Source organism: Oryzias melastigma, unplaced genomic scaffold, assembly GCF_002922805.2.
Source record: "Oryzias melastigma strain HK-1 unplaced genomic scaffold, ASM292280v2 sc00359, whole genome shotgun sequence".
Lineage (NCBI taxonomy): Eukaryota > Metazoa > Chordata > Actinopteri > Beloniformes > Adrianichthyidae > Oryzias > Oryzias melastigma.
Genome location: NW_023416957.1, coordinates 62,085 through 85,151, shown reverse-complemented (window position 1 = coordinate 85,151; position 23,067 = coordinate 62,085). Strand labels below are relative to the sequence as shown.

The window sequence follows — 23,067 nt, the reverse complement described above, 5'->3', positions numbered from 1 at the left end:
GGGGGGGGGATGATACATTTTTGATGCTTTTAAACTTGCACATGGCACAACTCCCAGGTTTGACATCAACACATTATTCAAAACATGTAAAATGTGGATAATGAGAGATATTTCATTGAATACTAGAATTCTATTATCTAAAGCTGAGGGAATATTGAGATCTGTCTGTCTGTCTTTAATGCCAAAACACGTCAGAGAGAAAATCGGAGAAGACTAAAGGGAGATGACAAAAAAGAGCATTAAACAGGTTGTCCAGTATCCCCATCATTACACTGCACAACAAAGATTTTGCTTCCTAAACACTGTTCCTTATAGAATTTTGGCTGCTGAATTCAAAAATCACATCCAAATTGACCCATCACGTACAGTTTTCTTGAAATCTTAAGTTCTGTAATTTTTTTCTCACATATATGTAAAACTGTTGTGTCTGCTTCTGTAAGAAACCTCTGTACAATGTTTTGTGCAGTCTGGGCATGTCCAGGCATGAAATCCGGCCAAGTCTGATGCTGTTTTGTGGAAGATGCAACCTGGGCATGTTTGATGCAGTTTGACAGGCAGGCTATATAAGGAGCTTCCAAACACAGACGCTCCTCATTTGGATAATATAGATGTTACAGTGTCAGATGTTACAGATGTTATCAGCTCTGAATATAGCATTGTGCCTCAGCAGCACTTTAACAGGTAACTTTGATTTTGAATTTATAGATATTTTACATGACTGTCGGTTTTATTAAATATGTCTCCTCAATGTCGTAATAGTCGCGACACATTCAACTACATTTGTGGGGAGTACACACTTCTTAATCAGAGACGCTCAATGACTGCTCTTGTGAAGAAAGCTTATGATCTGTACTTCGACTGTAAGATTGGAGATCAAGACAAGGAATGGGCACCTCACATTTGTTGTGCAACATGTGCCGTATGTCTGCGAGCTTGGCTAAAAGGCACTCGAAAGGCAATGCCGTTTGCAGTTCCAATGATATGGCGAGAACACAAAGATCATTTGACAGACTGTTACTTCTGTTTGACCAATGTGTCTGGTTTCTCTGCAAAAAATAAGAAGTTAATTGAATATCCAAATGTGCCTTCAGCAATGAGACCTGTGCCACATGACAACCATCTTCCAGTTCAAAACAATGTTGCTCATAAACCTCTTGTCGACCCAGCAGAGATTTGTTTGCCTCCTCTTCACATTAAATTTGGACTTATGAAAAATTTTGTGAAAGCAATGAGTAAAGAAGGTGAAGCTTTTCATCATCTAAGACAGATGTTCCCCAAAATATCAGATGGCAAAATAAAAGAGGGTATTTTTGTTGGTGCTCAGATCAGACATGTTATGAGGGACAAGGAGTTCGAAGATCTGTTGGTTGAGGCAGAAAAGGTTGCATGGAAAGCCTTCAAGGATGTCGTGGAGAATTTTTGGGGAAATGACAGAGCCCCACAATACGTTCAGCTGGTAGATAAACTTCTGAAAGCATACAAAACAATGAAGTCCAACATGTCACTCAAGATTCATTTCCTCCACTCGCATTTAGATTTCTTCCTCGAAAATCTCGGTGCTGTCAGTGACGAACACGGTGAAAGGTTTCACCAGGAAATTGCTACGATGGAAAAAAGGGTATCAGGGAAACTGGAATCCGTCCATGCTCGCTGATTATTGTTGGACACTGCAACGTGATGCACCAGACATTAAATACCGACGAAAATCAGGAGCAAAACTATTTTAATTTTCATTCATTTATTATTGCATTGAAATATAACTATGAATAAATATGTTATTGCATGTAAACGGTCCTATGCCTGTTTCTTCGAGTTCCTACGTGATGCAACAAAACCAAAACTATATTTGTGCACACCCACTAGGTAGGTATCACAATCAGCAAAAAATTTTCAGGAAGCAAAAATTTTCCAAATGATTGGTGTGCGGTGTTATTTATCTTAGCAGCGGGATGTTTTCAATTCTCACCAAAAAATCTAACTTTGACAAACTAACAATATTAGATAAACAACTTACAATAACGCAGCTTGCTGATGACACTGCAATATTTCTGAAAAACAGTGATCAACTACCTAAAATGATTGAAATAATAGAAATCTTTTCTGAGGTTTCTGGTCTGATACAAAATGTCACATGGTTAGGACTTCAAACATATTTTTCATTTTTGTAAACAACATAAGTTAACAATTTTCACAAACATTAGTTCTAGAAAAATATGTACAAAAGAGCAGTTAGAAAATTGCAAAGAGAAAGAACAACAGAGCAGTTAAGAAGTTTCACACTGACAGCTTCTAGAAATTAAAATGAAGTCAATGAAAAAAAAGTGCAATTAAGAAGTTGCACACTGTTTTTCTTTTTTAGAAATTTTTTTTGAAAAGCAACTGTACACAAAGTCAAAAGCACAGAAGAGTTTCACATTTTGTACTACTTCTAGAAATAAAATTATAGAAAAAATACCGATCTTACAAAGGGGGCAGCAGGCCACAATTGCACTTTTTGAGGTAAGACAAGAGGTGTTTATTTATGTTACAATGTAGCTTAAAATGTATTTAAATATATGTACACATATTAAATGAAAATAAGTTGAATCTTTAAAGAGCAAATGTGCAAATGGTATGTGTACAAAACTTTGGCAATTCTTGAGCAGCTGTGTAACTTTTTTTAAATTTTAAAAAAGGAAACAAATTTCACATGATGCTACAGCATTTCAAGGATAGTGTGGTGAAGAGGCAGAGGCATGTGGATCCATGTGCAAACACAGTTTGAATGAAGGAACAGGTTGAGACAAGGCGTGGTCAGTGAAGAAGATGAGTCCAGGTGAAGGCAGGTGGTGATGTCAAAACTCAGGTGAGCGCTCCCTCTGCTAGTTGGAGTGAGAAGCAGCAGGTTGAACCATGACAGTTCGAATAGGTGTGTCAAGGCATTTACTGGTGTACATCCACTTTGCTTTCACCCTCCATGGACACTTCCATTTTTAATGGTATGAGCTTGTATATCTGCTCAATGTCCACTCCTGGCACGAATCCTTTCAGGATCTCCATTGAGGTGGACATTTCTCCACCTAGTAACGTGCTTACCAGCACCTCATCCTCGTTGGTAACTGCCAGCCCATTGATGGTCAGACTGACTTTGGTGGTGGTCACTCCTGTCTCCTGTAAAACACAAATATGACAGAAATCTAATTATTTTTCCAGTATATACTTTAACCCATGTGGACAGTAGTCACGAAAACCGGGTTTTTTAGAAGTGAACAGTGTGTCCTGTCATTTCTTACATATTGTAAAACCCCATGAAATGAGCATTTCAAAATACATCTTTAGCACCATAAATTATGTGAATCCTGTAATTGCAACAGCTCAAATATCATAACCACACTGTTCACCAACCTGCATCTCTGTATACTGTGTTGAAGATGCCTTACACCAAAAGACGGATGCTTGGAGACTATCCAGTGTGAGACTGAAATAGACCTGTTGGTTGACATGTCTTGCAGAACTGCCCTCCTCCACAGAGACACAGGCACACGACTTCCATCCTACAGGACAGTTCTAAATCTCTGATGGGAACAGGGCCATCGCGTGTGTCAATTCGTCTTACTGCAGAGACCTTCAAGGAAATGCAATTAATGAGATGAAAACATGTTGAAATTGCACAATGCTATAGGAGCCACTTTACAAAGAGCTTCATTTGACCTTTTTCAAAGCTGTGATGCAGCACAAAGAAAGTGGGAAATAATATTACAGGGGTCAGTATAAACTGAGGAAGAATGAAACCAAATTGAAGTTTTTGATGATGCTTTTAAACTGACTATTGGTACATTTTTGTGGTCAAAACCACGTTTGTTTTTGGGGGGGCAGCAGACCTGTGGCAGCAGTTCCGACAAAGACAGCTGCGTAGAGTATTTCCCTTCTGATGCAGATGTGCATTTGTGGTTAAAGAAGTCTCTTCTAGAATAAGATGCCATCTTTCACGTAACTGTGAATGTGGAATGAACAGTGACCAACCTTATTTAAGACACGGAGGTCAGTGTTCTCCAAGACGATGGGAGAAATATTGAAATGATCTACTCCATATGAGCATTTTCAATCATGATTGGCCTTAAGGATAGCGAGAGGACTGCAAATAAAGCAACGACTACATTAACATGCTAAAGCGACATCACACTGAATGTATGTGGACATGTACGGATTAACACATGTTTATAAAGTTATAGATCAGCATGGTATTATACCAGTACCTACCGTTGAAATGCGTCCTTGGATAGGGAGGACCTCACTTGAATTGGATTCGTTCAGCCTGCACTTCACTGGGGACTGGGGATAGAGGAGTTTTTTTTGCTTTCTTCTATTTCTGAGGGTATAACCAGCTGCCCAACACAGTAAACTCTGGAGTTAGCGCTCAGATGCATTTGAACGCTAGCTACATTAGCACCACTCAGCACGCTGAAGTTTTTGAGCATGTAGGTCTTCCCTGCGTCGACAGACACCCCTGTATCTTTTAAAGATTTTTCATCAGCTGTTATTTGATAATTCCCGTTTCGAACGTGGTCTTCTCTTTGCCTACACCGATTACGGTTCCACTAAAATCAAACCCAGTGCATTTTTTTGTTTTGCCTACGGAAAGAATTGCTGCAGAGATCTCACAGGACTGGAGAGTGTTGAGGCAGTGACTCAGCTGGATTCTTTATGCTGATGCAGAAAAGATTCAAACAAGAGAGAAAATGTCGATATCTGCGGCCCAGTATCAATTCGAAACAGATACATACTTAAGATCAATACCATCAATATTGTGCACTAGTTCAGGATCTGAAGGTGAGGAGTAAGGAAACCTCCATATCTTGCACTCAGATTTTTTTCTTGTATTAATCTTTTGGAGACAAGCATATGCTGTTGGCAGGATTAAGCAGGTATCCCAAGGAGCTAAAGCGGGGTAGAGGGGGTTGGGATCCCCAGCGCCCACTCAGGCTTTCTAATGGTTGTTGAGACCGGTGTATACGCGGCAGTGGTGACACAGTGCAGGCCCCTGGTCTGCAGGCAGGGGTTGAGAAGTGCATGCTCCTGGACAACACTGCTGTGGTCCGTGGTCCCCGGTCGGGACTGCAGACCCAGCAGTAGGCGCTATGGCGGGACGGCTGGGTCAGTGTCTCTGTCAATTAGCGCTGCAGCCGAGGACCCGACGTGTAAACGCTCTTCGATGAAAGGCACTGCAGACAGTGTAGTTAAACCTGCATGTGTGCAGTGGCGTGTGGATCAGAGGATGTTCACTGACCATTCTCCATGTCAATCAAGTGACATACTCACGTCGAGGATGATGATTCGCTGAGTGAAATTTTTTAAATATATTTTTATTTTTTGTTTATTCATTTTAATGGGCCGCGATCTACCTACACACCTCTGGTCGATTGCAATCAACGTTATGAGCACCCCTGGTTTAGAGACTCTGAGGAAAAGATGTTACACCCCGAAAACAGGGGAGAAAGAATCACGAGAGTGATTCCTGCGTGTTCCTCGTGCAGGTGTTTATTGCAATTCAGTATTAATAAAAATAATAAATATTTAAACACATTCTGTTAAGCAAGTGTCATATTTAGGAGAAATGGATCACAAACTCTCAGAATGAAAACATAAAAAAGCTGGTGTTACATCTCCATCAAGCCTAAAATAAAAGGACCAGGACACAAGATGGCGGTGTGCGTGTTCACTCGAGGCAAAACCATTACAAATTCCCATTCAAAATAAAACTGCCAAACTTTTATAAACTCTACTCCAAAGTAACTCTAAAAAAACAACATATTTTTTACAGCTAGATTATGGACAAAAACATTAATGTTTTGGTCGCCATTACCTGAAAACAGGGGAGAAAGAATCACGAGAGTGATTTCTGCTGTTCCTCATGCAGGTGTTTATTGCAATGAGGAGGAACGGCGCGACTCCCCCTAGTGGCGGGCGAAGTCATAACCAATCGATCCCAGAACAGCCTCCCAGACATATCAATCGATCGGTAATGAAAAATAACAATTTAACATTTCAATGAGCTTAACAAAAATACAGAAAACCTTTTCTGAGTCTGCTTTTTAATATTTGCCAAAACGTTACTATCAAAAATATTAACTTAAAAATAATTAAATCAACCCTACCCTCATTGTTGGGAAATACCATCTATGGGGTGTACCATTCTGTTTATAGCCATCACAAAGACAGGAAGCCGAGCTGCTGGTAGCAGATATGAACATGCTGATGTTCTCATTGGGAGTGACCAGGATGGATAGGAATGAAAACATCAAAAGAGCAGATCATGGAAGATGCATCCATGAAGCAGATGGAGATGTTTTTAGAGGAGGAACAGTGATGATGATGATGGAGAAAGGATGCTGAGGTTGGTGTTACCAAAAGAGTTCTAGAGGAAGACCAATGAGAAGATTCATAGATGTAGTGAAGAAGACATGAGTGTGGATGGAGTAAGTGAGGAGTCTGCAGAGCAGAGGGTTAGATGGTGGTGAATGATTCACTGTGAAGACCCCTAAAGCAAGGATCTGAAAGGAGAAGAATCAAATAACAAAGAACTCTTTCTGAATTCAGCTCTAACCCAGACCTGCACCAAGCCACCAGCTTACCTGCAAGAACATTTCTTTTGCTGAATATAAAAAACTAATTTCTCTAAAACTCCTGGGAACTTTTTGCATTCTGCATAAACAATCTATAAATATTAAATTTCTTCAAGAACTGAATTAAAACAATTCTTGTCACAAAGTCACTTCTATGATTTAATAAATCGTGTTTGCCTCTATAGTATTTTACAAAAGATTAAAATTAGAATTAAAATCAGAATTAAAAGACAATTATGAAAAAGGGTCTTCAGCTTCTTAAATAAACTACTGAGTTGGAAGAAAATATATTCTAGTGACTGTATAAATAAATAAAGACTTGCTCTAGTAATTTCAATAGTTTCTCAATGTAGAGTTAACCCAATTATTTACAAGGAAGTCAGTTAGTGTTATTTGTATTGATTACATTGAAAAACTTGAGGCATGCCTGTTCCAGGGTGGACGCTTTGGTCACTTCTCCAGATGTCACCAGTGTGAAAATGTCAATTCAGCTTCTACTCTGCCATGTAATAATAAGCAGTACATTACTGCCATGACATTAATCTGTGATCTCACTCTTTATCAGGAGGATCCTCTGAGGTTTGATGATCAATCATTGTTTTGAAGTACCGGTAATCTAATTTTCTCAAGTAGGAACCTTTATTGTTTCAAATTCTCTAGATGGACTGCAAGGTATCAGGAAGCAATCATCAGGAATGCAGCAGTGTGACAAAAGGATTTAATGATCAATTCACATATGGTAGAAGCACAACAAAATATAAACCGTCAGATAAGCTTCACATGAAAACAAGATGATCAGTTAAAACTTTATGTATTTATATACTTTAGTTACATTATGTGACTTTATTTGATCATTGTCAGGACTCATGTCCTCCTCCGACCACCAGAGGGGACCCTCTCCAGATTACTGACTGAACCTGATTTACTTCCTTACCCGATTTCCCATCATGCACCTGCCACTGCCAGTAGTTCACCAGTAGTTCTTATACAGTCTATGGTAGTTCCCCATTCATGTTAATCACTAAGATGTAATCCTGCTCTCCACTCTGCTCCATGTCAAGTCTTATTTTGTCCTCTTGTATTCAGCGAGCATTGATTCCCTGTTGACTCTCCGTGTTTTGACCCCTGCCTGTTTTATTTGCCTCTTGAATCGCTCCTGTGCTCTGACCCTGGCCAGCTTCCTGACTAGTGATGGGCATCTGAAGCTTCATGAAGCATTGAAGCCTTTCATCCAATTGGTTAACTCCAGAGCAATGCTTCATGAAGCTTCATGTGCTCTAGGAGGAAATCCAGTCGACACAAAAAATGACTTGAATTTGAAGCGTGGCATTTTGAAAAAAGCCTATGAATAAACATGTCAGCACAATAAAGTAGTTTACAAAATATGTGCATTGCTGTATACTTTTTTTTCCTGTTTTTTGTATTAATTTATTTGTATCAAAACATAAGCAAATATTTTTTTTCTCAACCTCAAAGGAAAATTAGGGTGGATGGATTTAGATTTAATGGGTGCTGTTGCTGAACTGGTACTTTAAAGGGGTGGGGGTGTGCCCATATAAACTAGTTTGCCCGTTTTATAACATTTTTCTTGGTTTACAGAACTTTTTTTTAATTATGAAGAATAAAAAAGTGAGATATAAATGAATATTGATGATTGACTCAATTGGTTCTGGTCTCTAAAGGGTGAAACAGGTGCTTCAACATTAAAAAATAAAATGTATTTTTAAAGCATATACGTGGGACAAAGCAGTGTCACAGTGTGAAGGGTTTGGACAACGATCCTACTTTAATTACATTGAGATCAGACCACTGTGTTTAAGGGACAGCATTTGTGTTTCATTAATATTAATTTTATTATCATTTCTCTAAATCTCCAGCCTTTGTCCAAACTATCTTCAAACTCACCGACCATAACTCTCCACCAAACAGCTCTATTATGACTGGAGCGCGCGGGATTCATGCCGCTGTTGAGACTCACGACTCAACCTGAACCACTTCATGAATCATTCACGTGGTACAGATAGGCAGCGAAGCTTCGGATGTCATCATTCTTGACCCCTCCCCTAGATGAAGCAAGCCTCGATACGCGCTTCGCGGAAGCTCCTCCGCCACTCCTCGACACACGCCTCAGTACAGATCACTATTCCTGACTACGCCTTGTCTTGTGTTCACCAGCTCTACTATGGAAGCGTTTGACTTAAAATTCCAAATAAAGTCGATACTGGAAAGGCTTTTTCATTTTCACATGTAACTGCACGGTGAAGGAGTGGCGAGCCACCGGTTTGCGGCTTGAAGGATGTGGAGCTCTGGTTTAATGGGAGCAGCCAGCATGTCAAAAAACAACACCCAAAATGTTTATTTTAGGTCTTAACCATGAGCATGATTTGGGAATAAAAATGTGTTGATTTTGGAATATGCAGGCATTATTTTTATTACTGAAGTACCGCAATTGGCATCGATTAGGAACCGAAACCAAAGAACCACTTCGGCACCGCACAAAACCCAATCAGTGCCCAACCTTATTTAAGAGACAAGTAAAGCAGGTACATTGTGAAAATGAAAAAGCATTTCTAGTATTGACTTTTTACTTTGAATTGAGTCACAAACACTTCTATACTCTTCGTTCTCACTATACCATGCAGCATATGGATCCAAACGCCTCAGCCTCTTCGTCACAATCATATAAGCTCACGTTTTAATTGGTCAACGTTAATGACGTTTCTAATGAAAATAATCTCTACATATTTTCATGTGTGTTTGTTATATTTTAATGATTTTTCTATTGAAAAACAAAAATCAACATATATTCTTATACTTGCTTTACATTAATGGCTTCCACTGGAAAATAATCTGCATACGTATACATTTTTGTTAATGTTTGATACTTGATTTCTAATTATTTTTTTCCAATGAAAAACAACCAATTGTCTGAATTTTGGTCATAGATCTACGTATGCAATGACAAAGTCTGAAATAGCGTTATATCTACATACCTAGTCATGTGATTTATTGTTACTTGAGGATTTATAACCTGAATCTCTGTTGGAAAGATATAAATATCTGATCTTAAGTTACGAACAGGATAATGATAATAAACGTGAAGGAAATGTTAAGGATGAGTCGGGGTAGGGTTATATAAATTCGCTTCTTCCCACTCCCTTTCAGGCAATCTCTTAATGTCTAGTTATCCTGTGCTTGACGTGTCTTTATGGATGTAAACTTCTGATGGTTGATTGTACTGCACATGAATTACTTTTTCTTGATTGCTTGAAAGAAACCATTTCTAATCTAATAATGTGGAGCTTTGTCATCTCTCTGTGTTTTTGATTCATTCTATTTTCACTTCATCATCTCCCGCCTCTTCCAGTTCGGGAATTTCTGTTTGCTCCTTCTCCTGTTTCTCCTCCTCCATGGGATCAGAGTAGAGGCAAGAAGTGTTGCCATCCTTCCATTTCACTACAATGCCCCCTGCTTTGAGCTGCTCATCCTCCAAGATGGATGTGGAGGGGTGTGGCAGTCCGCCATGTGATGGCTTTCCATTGTCGCTGATCCCTGAACTGACTTGCAGCTCTTCATCTTTCTGCTTAAGGGCTGCTGCTTTGTATTTTGCTATCTTTTTTCGGCTCCTGTTGGAGGAAAATGTTTAAAGTGACGTTCAATGCTTAGAAGCTTGGTGGTTGTGTGGTTTCATACTTGTTAGCCATGGCCCCCATTCCCAGCAGCAGGAATCCAAACAGAAGGCAGATGAAGGAAAGTCCCAGCAGCACAAATTTCCATGCTGTAGCTGAAAGGAACATTGGCAGAAGGGACATTGCAGAACTCTGGTAAACACATGGGACGTCCAGGACATTTTACACCCCACCCATCACATATTTAAAACATCCAGAAACATAAAACTTGTAGTTTCTTAGTAAATTTACCTTTCCTACAACTAAATCTATAAAAAAATAGGAGAAAAGCATGATTGAAATAGTTTAAAAAATATCAACAAATACCCATTAAAATGCAATTTTCTCTTGTCCCCCCCCCCAACTATCAAACTGAATCTAAAAAAAGGGTTCAAATGAATTATTTTTTTCTCTTTGTTGTTGATTTTTTTTATTTTGTTGCTGTCTCTTGTAACTGTGGAAACACAGACACAAATATTTTAAACCACTGTAACAATCTGTTATTATTCATGGAATTTGAGTCCCACAACATCCCTGTTACTGTAACCCTTTCAGCATAAAGTATAACGAAGAATCACAAGCTATTCTGAACTTGACATCATCAAAATACTATATCAGAAAGAATGGGTGGAGCAAATGGATCTCCTCTTTTCTGTTTTCCATACTTTTGAAACATGGTCAGCAATAATTAAATGTCTCACTCAACTTCATGCAACCCTGTTACCATATAATCAAATAAGGACAATTCTCTTTTTTTCTTTTTAGCGTCCTATAGGTGATTGGTAGGGATGTCCCGATCAGGTTTTTTGGGGCCCGATCCGATTCCGAGTCATTTGATTTTGTGTATCTGCCGATACGGAGTCCCGATCCGATACTTTTATAAGACATTTAAAACATGAATAAACTGAAGAAACAGATTAGTGTTATTTATATTTCAATAACCTTCTTTTATCATTAAAAACTTAAATAAAAAACTTCTGTGAAGTAGCTTTAATAAACAAGTAAAAATACAGCAAATATAAAATAGAAAATAAATACAATTTTCTTGTTATATAAGTGATAATTAGTCATGTGATAAAGTTTAGTGACTTTAGCTTTAACATCTTTAGAGCTATTGAACATTTTTGACCAAATGTGATTCCTGTCCTCATTTAAAATTCTTAAAAATAAATTATAGGGGAGTGTTCATGAATAGCTGATGTCATTATTAGTTTTAATTTATTTTTATTTATTTTAGTTTTATTTATTTAGTTATTTTTAAGATTATGTGCTTCTTTTTAAGTTCTTAAGACATCACATTTTCTGTTTTATTACAGTAGTTAATTATCTTAACTGTTATGTATCTGTCAGATAAATCAAACAGGCATATCAAAGGACAGCTCGGTTCCTAAGGAGTTAAATCACAGCGCTAGCATGTAGCAGTTAGCAGCTGCTGTGTAGCCATCTGTCTGCAGCATGAAGAGCTTCACATTAAAAAGAAAAAAATACTGTCTTTTTCTGTTGGAATACCTTTAGAGGTTGTTGTTTGAGTTATGACAAACCAATAGAGACACTTGCTGTCAGTTTAAAGTGTTTTTAAAAGAGTTATTGGTCCCGGAAGTTAGCTTTCTAGCTAGCTTTGTTTACAAGTTAGCCTTCTGCTTGAGCTGCTGCTGTTTTCTGGTAATGACATTTTGTGATCTTTTCATGACATGCAGACTTCTAGTGGAGTATTTATCCAGAATGATAAAAATGAAATATAAAGCTCTGATCATGATGAGAATAAATGAAATATCCGATCCTGATCGGACAAAGGAGTCCGATTCCGATCGAGTCCCAAATCATGTGATCGGCCCCGATTTCCGATCACGGGATCGGATCGGGACATCCCTAGTGATTGGCCTTGACTTTGACGGCGTACATCAATGAATGAGGGACACATGGAATGCTTATGAATTACATATATTGTGCGTATCATGATAGACTAAAATTACATATGTGAAAAATGTATGTGGTGGCAGTGTGACACAGACTTAATCTTAACAAATGGAGCTTCAAGTTATCAGCTTCAGAATTATGTATCTCAGGTACGGTTTTCTGCAAATTCTGTCATGTACCTGCTGAGCCTCATCATGATCAAGCTCATTCAGCTCACCTGTGTCCGCAGCTTAGATTCTACGCTCAATCTGTCTCTCTCCAGTTCATAGTAGTCTGTTTCCTCTTAGCACACGTCAAGTTTTGTAAAGTTCATGATTCTGACTAGGGCTGTGCCTCGTACTCTGTTACTTTGGTTTTGATCAAGTTCCTATAAATCTCCCCGTTGCCAACCAACTTTCTGTCCTCAACCAAGCTTCTGTTTATGCCCCTAATTATTGAACAAGGTGTTCAAGACTACACAATGGCCACTTGGAATTACAAGTTAGACCTACTTTCCTGCCGGGATTACAGGTGCTTCCTACTTGGATGTCTGCCCCCCTTCTGGAAGATAGGGATTATACGCTCACATCCAAATAAATTAATAAATCTTCAGCAGCAAACTGCCTTGTTCTGAGTTGTTTCGGGGTTGTCTATTTTCTTAGCATTCAAGGGCTACATATTCATGTGGTGTATAACATGCCTCTCAGATCTGGATGGCGACAAAAATTTTTGAACCCATAGTTTTGCCAATATGCCCATGATGTGTGGTCAAATGATCAACATTTGGTCTTAGCAGCATGCCGACGCCCAGAGGAGTGCTCTCTTCTGTACCCCTCCTCTCTCTGAGTTCTGCAGTCCATCTCTTCCTGACTGCTCAAAAGAACCCGAGTTTACCTCCAGCACAAGCTACAAAGTGGCCTTGGGGAGGGGTGGGGGAGCAGCAGCCAGCGCCCCTGTAGAGTAGAGATGGGGTGTTCCCTGACCCCCAGCCTCTTTCTGCAGTTCTCATCTGAACAATATAGCTGAATGCATCATTGATTACCGTTTTACTTCTAAAACTTCCCTGTTCTCAGCAGTTAAACAGGAACGCACCATTCACACACAGAACCGTGGCTCGAAACACAGACAAACAGAAGGACCCAGTCAATGACAAAACCCTCAAAACTCAACAAATGTGCAAAATACACAACAAGTTAGGTACTGTAACACCAAACAAATAAACAATTTCACTGAAATAAAGCCTTTAATACACTTAGTTTCCTGACACGTTTTTTTTTTCTTTTTCCTGTCTCCCCACATGTCACACACACTGCATTTGAGTATATCAACGTTTTGAGGAGAGTCCCCCTCTCCTGCCAGCAAGATCAGTTACAGCTTTGTTTTCTGTAGAAAAGCTTGGTCCTTGGAGCAACCCCCAGGTTTTAATTGAAGATTCACGTAAACAAAATGTATTAATCAGGGTTAATGTTTTTATAAAAGTATTGAAAGGATTCAGTATGGATTGTTTCCAAAATAATGTATTAATTTGTACAAAAATTTGAAATGTTCAACTGTTGCACTTTGTACAAAAACAATGATGCCATGCCCTGGGTCTTATTATTGTGATGATTAGTTCTTTTTCTTTTTGAAATATGACCAAAATTAAGGCTTTTATGGTCCTTTTACTGTATCTTCTAAGCCATATGTCATTGTTTACTGCCCTGTTTACTTTCACTCTTTGCAACTCAAGTCTCGTGGGTCACGACTCACAAGATGAGTCTGTCACGGATCAGGAGTCAGAGACCCAGATGCAGGGACCAAACTAAGTCTCAGGATCACAAGAAATGAGTCTATAATAACAAAAAAATCCCCTCAACAGAGGGCAAACTAAAGGTGATGCAAAAATAAATAAGCTAGAAAAGCTCAAGAGCACAGGGGAAAACATTCAAGACGAACCAACACTGAGGGAAGAAAGCAGTCAACTTAAACAGGGAGCAGCATAATCAGGTGAGTGCAGACAGCTGTGTCACCAGCAGATCACAGGCCGGACCCAAAGACTGCCTGCACAGAAAGAAAAGGTGGAACCAAACCAAACAGAACATAACAGAGTCCTGACTCACAGCCATGAGCTGTGACCCGCAAACCGGCTCACCAAAGCTTTGATGCCGTTTCGTGCCATACATTGAACGTGGGAGCATCTTCTGACATGCTGGATTCATTTTGTTCCATAATATTATCTCATAACTCTCAATATTGTGAGTTTTGTTGATAGTTATGACCAGGTGTGGAGTTAATAATGTATAACCGAGTCATAATACGGTATCAGTAAGTGGCGCTGTATCCTCTTAACTTGAGGAGTAAACTGTTGTCAAATAAAACAGAAGAAGAAAACATTTGTAGTCCGTTTGTAGTCTACGGAGCCCCTGACCTGACATGGGTAAAAAAAAAAAATATTTCGTTCCCATGGATTATTAACTTGTTCCCACGATGTAATTAAAGCGTTCAAACGAAATAATTAATTTGTTCGAATGAGATCTTTAAAATAAAGAAAATCATAAAAAGACTCTCTTTCCAGACGGACCGGGCTCTCGAAAACGTCTAAGGAGTGTGCCACAGTGCTATTTTTTAATGAAGAAAAAAAATGACCAAATTGACACGCAAGTTGGTCAGACAGTTTTTCACCATAATGATTTTACATGAATAAACGCATCATTCTGAGCTCCGGACTGAACCATCGGGGCCGCCGTACTGGTGAGTCTGCGTTAGCTATGCTACGTCCACAAACAGCTGTAGTCCACGGAGCATCATAGCAATGCCTTTTGTCTGTGCAGCCTTCAGATGGAACAACTGGACTCTTTTGAGAGCAGATCATATGGGATTACCTTTCACAAGTAAGTTTTAACAATATGTTTAACATTAGAGCATTTATACGTTTGTATAATCGTAAACAACGTTCCGTGGCTAACAAAGTTGTGCTAATGGTAGAAACTATTCCTCGCTGATAGTATATTTTAATATATTGTTGTTTTTTTCCAGCTGTCAACTTTCAGAGGTTTTCCAGTGACGTAGAATGTGAGTGGAAGCTCCAAAGAGAAAGGGGGGACTTGACGGAGTTCTCCAGGCTCCACAGGGAGACCTTCTAGCCAGAGGACTTTGATTAGACCAGGAATATTGTCCATCTGAGAGAGGATGTGATCCTGTCTTCATCCATCACATCTCCAAAGGGTTTGTGTATTTATCTGTTTTAATCCTAAATTCTTTTGTTATCCATAATAAGAAAAATGCTAGAATAACATGTTAAAAACACATAAAACCTGATTTTCATCAGAGTGGGTCTTTAAAAGTATATTTTATTAAGATTAAGTTAATGATTGAGAGTAAATGTTTTCAATTACTACCTGATTCTGTGTATTATAATTTATTATGGATTAGTTAGACATTTCAAAGGATTGTTTTAGTAACCAAAAGGCACTTGGTGCTTTGAGGCCTTTTTATCATCATATTGATAAAGCATTTTCTTTTGAAGACTTCTGTCAGTCATCAGCTTTGTCAACGAGGACATGTTATTAGCAATGATTTCAGAACAGGTTTAGCTTTGTTCTAAAGTATCTTGAATTTTGAACAGTCGCCGTGTCATCCAGAGCCATCAGGAGCTTTTCTTCAGCTCTGTCAGCATCAGGTAGAAACCATAGACTGTAAAAATAATGGACTTAGCGAGCAATGAGGTCCCCCATTGGAAATGCATTACTTCCTCTCCTCGCGAAAGTAGGCCGAAACGGATATCGCCATATTGCAAATGTCTACAACCCATCTTCAGCGATTGGTCTGAGTCATAGCTGAGTCATGAATCTAAAGGAAGTACTGTCGCCAATCAGGAGTGAGTTTATTGTGAGTGTCCGCCTCTTTCCACGCCTCGACCACGAAACCGCATGATGTAAACAACTTCTACTTTAATAACGGCGGAGAATTGTACAAGTCATTGTTGAAGCCTTTGAGGGAGAACCATTCCAACATTTGATTCTGTCAGCGGTCCTTTTGGATTTACTTACATTTATTCCTTTTTGTCGAGATAAAAGGAGCATTTGGGTGACGCCGCTGCAGAACGGCAAAACCAGACGTGTCTGATTTTGCTGAATGAATTAATGAATTTGTTGGGCGGTTTTCTTTTCCATGGTTTTTGGCTCCCAGCATCACAGAGAGGAAATACATAATAATAACTTATATAAAATTGCTTTGCTTTTTAAACCAATAATTACTTTAATTACATGACAATACCTATGTTGTACCTATGATGTGATTATTGTTAAAAGATAAAATACAACGTTGTTTTTTTTAGTTATAAATACATTGTCTTCATTAAAAAAATAGCACTTTGGCACACTCCTTAGACCTTTTCGAGAGCCCGGTCCACTTCCGGTCCGGCCGGAAAAAGAGTCTCTTTATGATTTTCTTTATTTAAAGATCTCGTTCGAACGCTTTAATTATATCGTGGGAACAAGTTAATAATCCGTGGGTACGAAATAATAACTTGTGGGAACGAAATAATAACTTGTGGGGATTTTTTTTACCCATGTCAGGTCAGAGGCTCCGTAGTAGTCTGCAAAATGGTAAATGGCGTATACTTGTATAGCACTTTCTACCTTCCTTCGAGGGTGGAAGTGACGTAAGGTTCGCGCATGTGGGGTGAGCGGTGGATCCGATAGAGTTCCACTTACAGATCAGGTAGTGACTCGCTCGTCTGCTACGTCTTGGCATTTGCATGAACGCTATATTTCAGTTTGTGTTCTGCTGCGGGGCTGTAAACTGTTCTAACTCTGGGAGTCCTTGTTGTCTTTTTTTACTGATAAGTTCTAAAAATAACTTTATATTTAATGGAAATAATTAATAATTAATTCATATTATAATCATTTATTTTAACTAAAGTAATTTGATTTATTTATTTTTAAAATGTCCTCACATGCCAATGTTTTTAACATTAATATCTTTATGATTTTTAAGGCTAAAACATAGACATTTTTGCAATGTTTTAATTTATAGTTGTTCTAATTTTAATAATAAAGAAGAACTGGATTCAGATCTGCCACAGTAGCACCACAATCTCTTGATGTAAAGTGAATGACATCATACAGATGATCCAGATTTTCAAAGTGACGACATAGAGGGTCAGGAGAGCGGCGTCCGTGCCCCCCCGGCCCTCCGTCAGAGGAGCGCCTCCTGCTCTCTCCATGCTCCTTCATGAAAAAAATGGCATCAGCTGACTCTGATCGGACCCAAAAAATCCTGATATGCTGAAGAAGATAATCGTGGAGGATAATTATCATCCGCTGCAGGTGTTTATTAATTGAAGAAGGCGGAAGCATGGGATTTTAAGGCACAGAGTGATACTCTTCATCGTTGTAATAAGTACACTGTCGCTGCTGTACAGTTTTTTGTTCTGAATTTTTTAAAAAAGGAAACGAAAAACTTTATGTTAAGCAATACTCAGATCTTCTTTAATAAATGTTTTACAAAGTATGATCAGAAGTGATTTGGATGAATATAGACCGGTAACAGACATCCGCCTTTGGTGTTGGAGGTTGTCCGTATTCGAGGATTCAGCATATTCGCGGATTCCTCCGGTCCCTGACCCCCACAAATAAGGGGGGAATATGGTATTCATCAAGAACAGGATCAATGTCTTTTTAATAGCTAAGGTTATGAATGCTAAAAGGCTTACATGCATGTTGCGGAACACATGTTCTATGGATAATAAGTAATTGGATTTTTTTTTATATATCTTATATTTCTTTATATATTTTATATTTAAACAAATGTCCCACAGCTAGGGGCTTCCATTAAACAAGCTCTTTTTTCAATTTCTTCTTTAAGTCTTTTGTTTACAATTTGATTTGGATATTAGGAGGGGAACAAGGGAAACATGGCATTTTAGGGGGTTCTCTAGACTGATTTTTTTATTTTTAAAACTATTATCAAGCACTCAGTTTCTGTAGATTTGGTCTGAAGACATGTTGATTTAGCCAGAAACTACATGATTGAACATTTTGTTTGTGGATAGTTTGAAATATGATGGGTGGTAAATAAAATGTTCTCCAGTTCTAGAATGACCTGTATGAGCCTGTCATTTCAGTGTCTCACCAGCCACAACCTTCACTGCCCCAATCATCCTCCATGTCTTCTATACATTGTAATGAGATACACAAGCACCGCTCCATGTAGCGATCAGGCTGAAAACATTTGGCAGTAGCTCCTCCCACACACAGCTGGGCTGCTAAGTGAAAGGTATCATAAATTGCAAAGAAAAGGGGCATAAAGAACAGTGTTTTGGCTATCAAAACTGTTTTATGCTCAAGCATCTAAATTAGAATTAAAATTGTTACCATGGCAGCACAATGCTCTTGCAGTGGTTTCTCTAGCTCCCAGGAAAAATATTTTTTCTGGCATTTTTTTAGAGTTTACTTGTATTAATTTAGAAATAATGTCATGTTGACTGAACTTATGACCATCAGCAAGAGTTCATTCAATTTAATACAGAATAATTTGAAATCTTCACTTGAAAGACTGCATCTTCTGAGGTCTAAAGGATGCCATGACAAGCAACATTATCAACTGACAAGAGGAAACAATGCCCGGAAAACAAAAATGAGGTTAAGCGGGCAGGTGCGCAAGTTTCTTTAAAAGACAGCAGACATACAATTTAATTTTAGAAATTAGATTGTATGTTGTGTTCCAATGAGCCTGATCCCGTGCCACTGTACCAAACAAAAGATTTAGTATTTGATTCATTTGAAAAGTATTATGCAGCAGTACTCACAATCCTCTTTACGGTAAAACCAGCGAAGAAATTGTCTCTGCTCCTCAGTCATAGCCTTCTTCTTGTCTATCACCTCCTCCACATCCTCCTCATAGTCCAACAGGTCACCTGACGCCCTCCTGAGTCCTGAGGAGGAGGAGACAGCATCTCTGTTTGTGAAGCGCCACTGGAAAACTTTTATTCTTCAATTTTAGATTGACCTTGAATTCTGTCAAAACAATAGCCTCATGTAATTGTCAGGAGTCAGAATTCTGCGTCTCCCTCTGGTCGGCGGCAGGATCCATCTCCAGAGTACTGAGGACATTTCCCAGCAACCCTAGCGCACAGTCCCCAGATACTGCTCAGCTGACTCTCATTTGCCAATCACCTACAGGACACTTAACCCTTCCGCTCTCCTTAGCTTGTTTACATTGAAAGTGGGGTCATCTGGACCCCACAAGACAGTGCGCTGAACTTCTTTTTTTATCATTGATTTTTGAGTTTCACTAATATATGGTTGGAGTCATCTGGACCCCAAAGATGGGGGAAGGGTTAAACCCTGCTCAGAGCTCAGGGAAAGTGTTGTTTGTGCCGCTCTCCCTGCATTACTGACCGTTTCAGTCTGGATTTGATCTTCTGCTTCTGACCTTGCTTATTCTCTGTTTGCCTGCTGCCTGCCCTGAACCTCACCTGGAACCTGACCTTTGCCTCTCTTCTTGGAAGATTTCATGCTTATGACTGACCTCTGCCCCTTTGACCCTGATCTGGCTTCGAGGACTTTTTAAAAGTAGGCAGACAGATTTTAGGCCCCACTCTGAGATGGATTAACACCTAGTATCTTTAGGACAGGAGCAATGGGTGAAAAGGGTTCAAGAGATGATCCGGGCAGCAGAATTTTGAACCAACTTCAGCTCTGGATGGAGTTTTGAGGGATACCAAAAATGAGGGAGTTACAGTAGTCAACAAGTGATGTGACTAACCCCGGGCTTACACTGCTAGCGTCACGGCTCCGTTGTGTGAGCCGTAGTCTTCTTGTAACTTAAAAGTGTGAGAGGTACTTCCACTGCAGGCGTTCAGGTCCTGCGTCTGCGGACTGACCTCTGCGTCGCTGCGAATCCGTTTCGTTTGGTTCAAATTTTGATGGACGCTGCAGCTGATCGTCATCACTTTCGGTGAAGTTGGGGCTATTCACGACTTAAACCAGAAACCACGCGAGCGAATTTTAAGTGCATCTGGTATATTTTCAAAATAAAACAAACTTTCCGCTGAACTCGCCGGTTTCAGCGTGTCGTAAAAATTACGTAATTTACGTGTTACTCAAAGTGTGTTGCAGCACAGCGTTGTCAGTCATAACCATGGACAACAAGAAGCTGATCATAGAGATCCAGCACTACTCTGTCTGGGCTGAGCTTTCACAGGCTGTGGCTGGAGCAGCAGCCGGTGTAATCGGCTGTAGCTAGTCCACTACCGTGACACAACGGAGCCGTGGCGCTGGCGGTGTAAGCCCGGGGTTATGGCTGAGCCAGAACAGCTGAGATGGAAGAAACTGCCCTGGGGGGGAAATGATATTGGTGTGGTATTACTAAAACTGTGTAAGAAAGGATCAATTATTGAAAGCTCCAACACAGATAAACAGTCCAGGAGGTTAGCATGCAGTTTCATTAAAAATGTTTTAGTAAATCCTCAAAAGAAGGAATGGAGAGTATTTTTCTTTTTCAATAAACAGCTTTATGTTGTAATACTGACCCAGGAGCAACATGAAAATGATTACTTGTATTTTATAGCTTAACCACTAAGAAAAGGCTTTGCCCTGTAAAAGTATTTATCCAGATAGTTATCCAAATGATGCGGCTGAAGACAGTGGTGGACATCGCTCCACTCTAAATGGTGCAGTCAGTACTTGGTGTCAGAAGTGGGATGTTGATGACTTTGATTTGATATTTTATTGATTTATGTTTTGTTCCTTTGAGACATACTTGTTTAAACTGATCTATGATTTAAAGTTTCAGTTGCTGGAGAGATTTGCCTCATAAAATCCAGAGGGACCGGACTGAAGGATAGGTCTGGCCTATACTGAGGCCTATAACAACCTAAATGTGATTCAAAAATAGAGTTGGAGATGGGTATCTATGCCCCATCAAAGCAAGTTGACATAACAGAGCAAGTTGAATGCTTTTCTTATTGAAGTGTTGGCATCTTTTGTCCCAAAGATAGCTGATCTCAGATCTCAAACTGGCAATGAGGACTGAAAACACAACTTAGGCAACAGGAATGCAGGACTGAGGTCAAAAAGTATGTTGTGCAGCAGCAAAACAAGGTCAAACGCAAACTGGCAATATAGATAAACAAGAGAGAAAGATAAAGATCATAAAATATGTCAAAATGCATGAAGATCGGAGCATGATTAAACTGTCCATTTATGTAAGAAATGTTTCCAGAGTGTTACTGTACTTACTGAGTCTTTCCTCACAGAAGTCCTCCTCATCCAAAGATTTCCACATTGAGAGTTTGCCCTCCTGTGAGAGGATCACCTGCTGGCCGCTGGCAGTCAGCAGCAGGGATGTTTTTCTACTAATGAGTCTGCCTTTGTAACAGTCCCACTCTAACCCAGCAGGATCAAGTCCGTGACAGGACTGCATCTGCACTCGATCACTCCACTGAGTGTACAAACATCTGGACGTGGCTGCAGACATCAGCATGCTCTGGTTGATCCACAACCACTGCTGAGCCTCTGAGTCCAGGCTGCACCTCTCCAGCTGGACTTCCCTCGTGCCTGAATCCTGCAGACACAGACTGTGCTCGCTGCTGTAGATCATGAATGCTCTTCCTCCTGAACAGTGTACACCACATTAGCTTCATGTAGCAAACCCCTCATAGATGCATTTGACTCAGATGCTGATTTACCTGATAGAAGGAACAGCCACAGGATCCAGACAGGATACATGTCTGCAGACATGACAGAGCTGTTGTAATTCACACTACTCTCATCAGGAATTCCACTTAGTGGTCAGAAATATACAACCTGAATTTACATTAGCAGCTTACAGTTGATCCTCTAAGTTTTACTGCCATTAATCAAATACACTTTCTGTTATCCAGACCGTGGATCCATCTGCCATCATTCCTTCTCCCAGAAAACAGATTTAGATAGTTTAAATGGTTGTGAACGATCAAAGCATTTAATGCACATTAACAGTGTTTTAATTCTCCCTCTCTTTTTAAATGTGGCTGTTTTCTTTGTGTTATTTCATGTCTATGAAAATATTTGTTTTGCCTTTTCAGTTTCAATAAGTACTTATTTTAATGTATCTAAAAAAGGCGCTGTGCCAACCATCTCCATGCAAAAACAAAGAACTGTATTTTAAAGAGACGTATTCCTATGTTGGAGTAATGCTACTTGTACCATCAGCTGAAAGCCACAGCTAATATGAATCACAGCTTTGTCCCGTAAGTCAAGTTGATTCAGGTTTACTTACTTCTTGCTGTGTTTGTTCCAGGGGAGGAGGACGACTGCAACTGTTCAGAGAAATCTGACAGAAACATTTCAAAGTTCAGAGGGAGGAGTCTGAGCTGAAAGTTCTGACTCTCAAACCACTCTAAGTTCTACTACATCAAATTACAGCTGCTTTGTGAACTCCAGCTTTAGTGTGATTCATTCACACCATATCGATGATTGTCTGAGTTTTTAAAGAAAGTTAATGATCTCCAACAAGCCGTGTTTATGAAACATGTCAGTAGATACTAACATAGATGAAGACACTAAAACCTCGTAAAATAGCTGAAAGTAAAGCTGATTGTGCCTGTAATCTTTAAACACTGAGCATAAAGCTCCGCTTCCAGAGTAAAAGACTGCAGGTCTTTGACCTCTTGTTCACTTGCTGTTTGGACAGCTCCTCGCTCCACTCGGCTCCTCTGTTTGCAAAGGTGTGTGACTCGTCGGTCAAAAGCTTGAAAGGATGATGCTAACGAAAGCTTTTAGTGCCATGGCAAAGGTGTGGAGGCAGTCAGGCAGACCTCATCAGTGCTCTGTAGTCGGGGCTCATGCGGTCTGCCATCGGAGCAGGCTCCAACAGACATTGAACATTTGACAAGTTAAGATATTGTTCTCTTTCTGACCACAAATGTTTCATCT

The 23,067-nt window shown here is 39.6% G+C and overlaps 1 protein-coding gene across 1 annotated transcript; it reads right to left on the bottom strand.

Annotated features, from left to right (window-relative positions):
• Positions 1–7,305: 7,305 nt before the first annotated feature.
• Positions 7,306–22,525, bottom strand: si:cabz01068815.1 (Solute carrier family 51 subunit beta). Its single transcript, XM_024265119.2, has 6 exons — positions 22,412–22,525; positions 21,840–21,881; positions 21,391–21,765; positions 18,957–19,082; positions 10,296–10,386; positions 7,306–10,228 (listed from the first exon to the last, which is right to left on the bottom strand). The coding sequence occupies exons 1-6, from the start codon at positions 22,476–22,478 to the stop codon at positions 9,931–9,933; spliced, it is 999 nt and encodes a 332-aa protein (XP_024120887.2). The 5' UTR covers positions 22,479–22,525; the 3' UTR covers positions 7,306–9,930.
• Between the last annotated feature and the right edge of the window lie 542 nt (positions 22,526–23,067).

Excerpts from the sequence above, each read along its gene's own strand:
- si:cabz01068815.1 (XM_024265119.2), bottom strand. The coding sequence starts at position 22,478 with ATGTTTCTGTCAGATTTCTCTGAACAGTTGCAGTCGTCCTCCTCCCCT. Across the intron at positions 21,766-21,839 it reads GTGGCTGTTCCTTCTATCAG|GAGGAAGAGCATTCATGATC; the intron begins GTAAATCAGCAT and ends TACACTGTTCAG. Across the intron at positions 19,083-21,390 it reads CTTCTGTGAGGAAAGACTCA|GACTCAGGAGGGCGTCAGGT; the intron begins GTAAGTACAGTA and ends CCTCCTCCTCAG.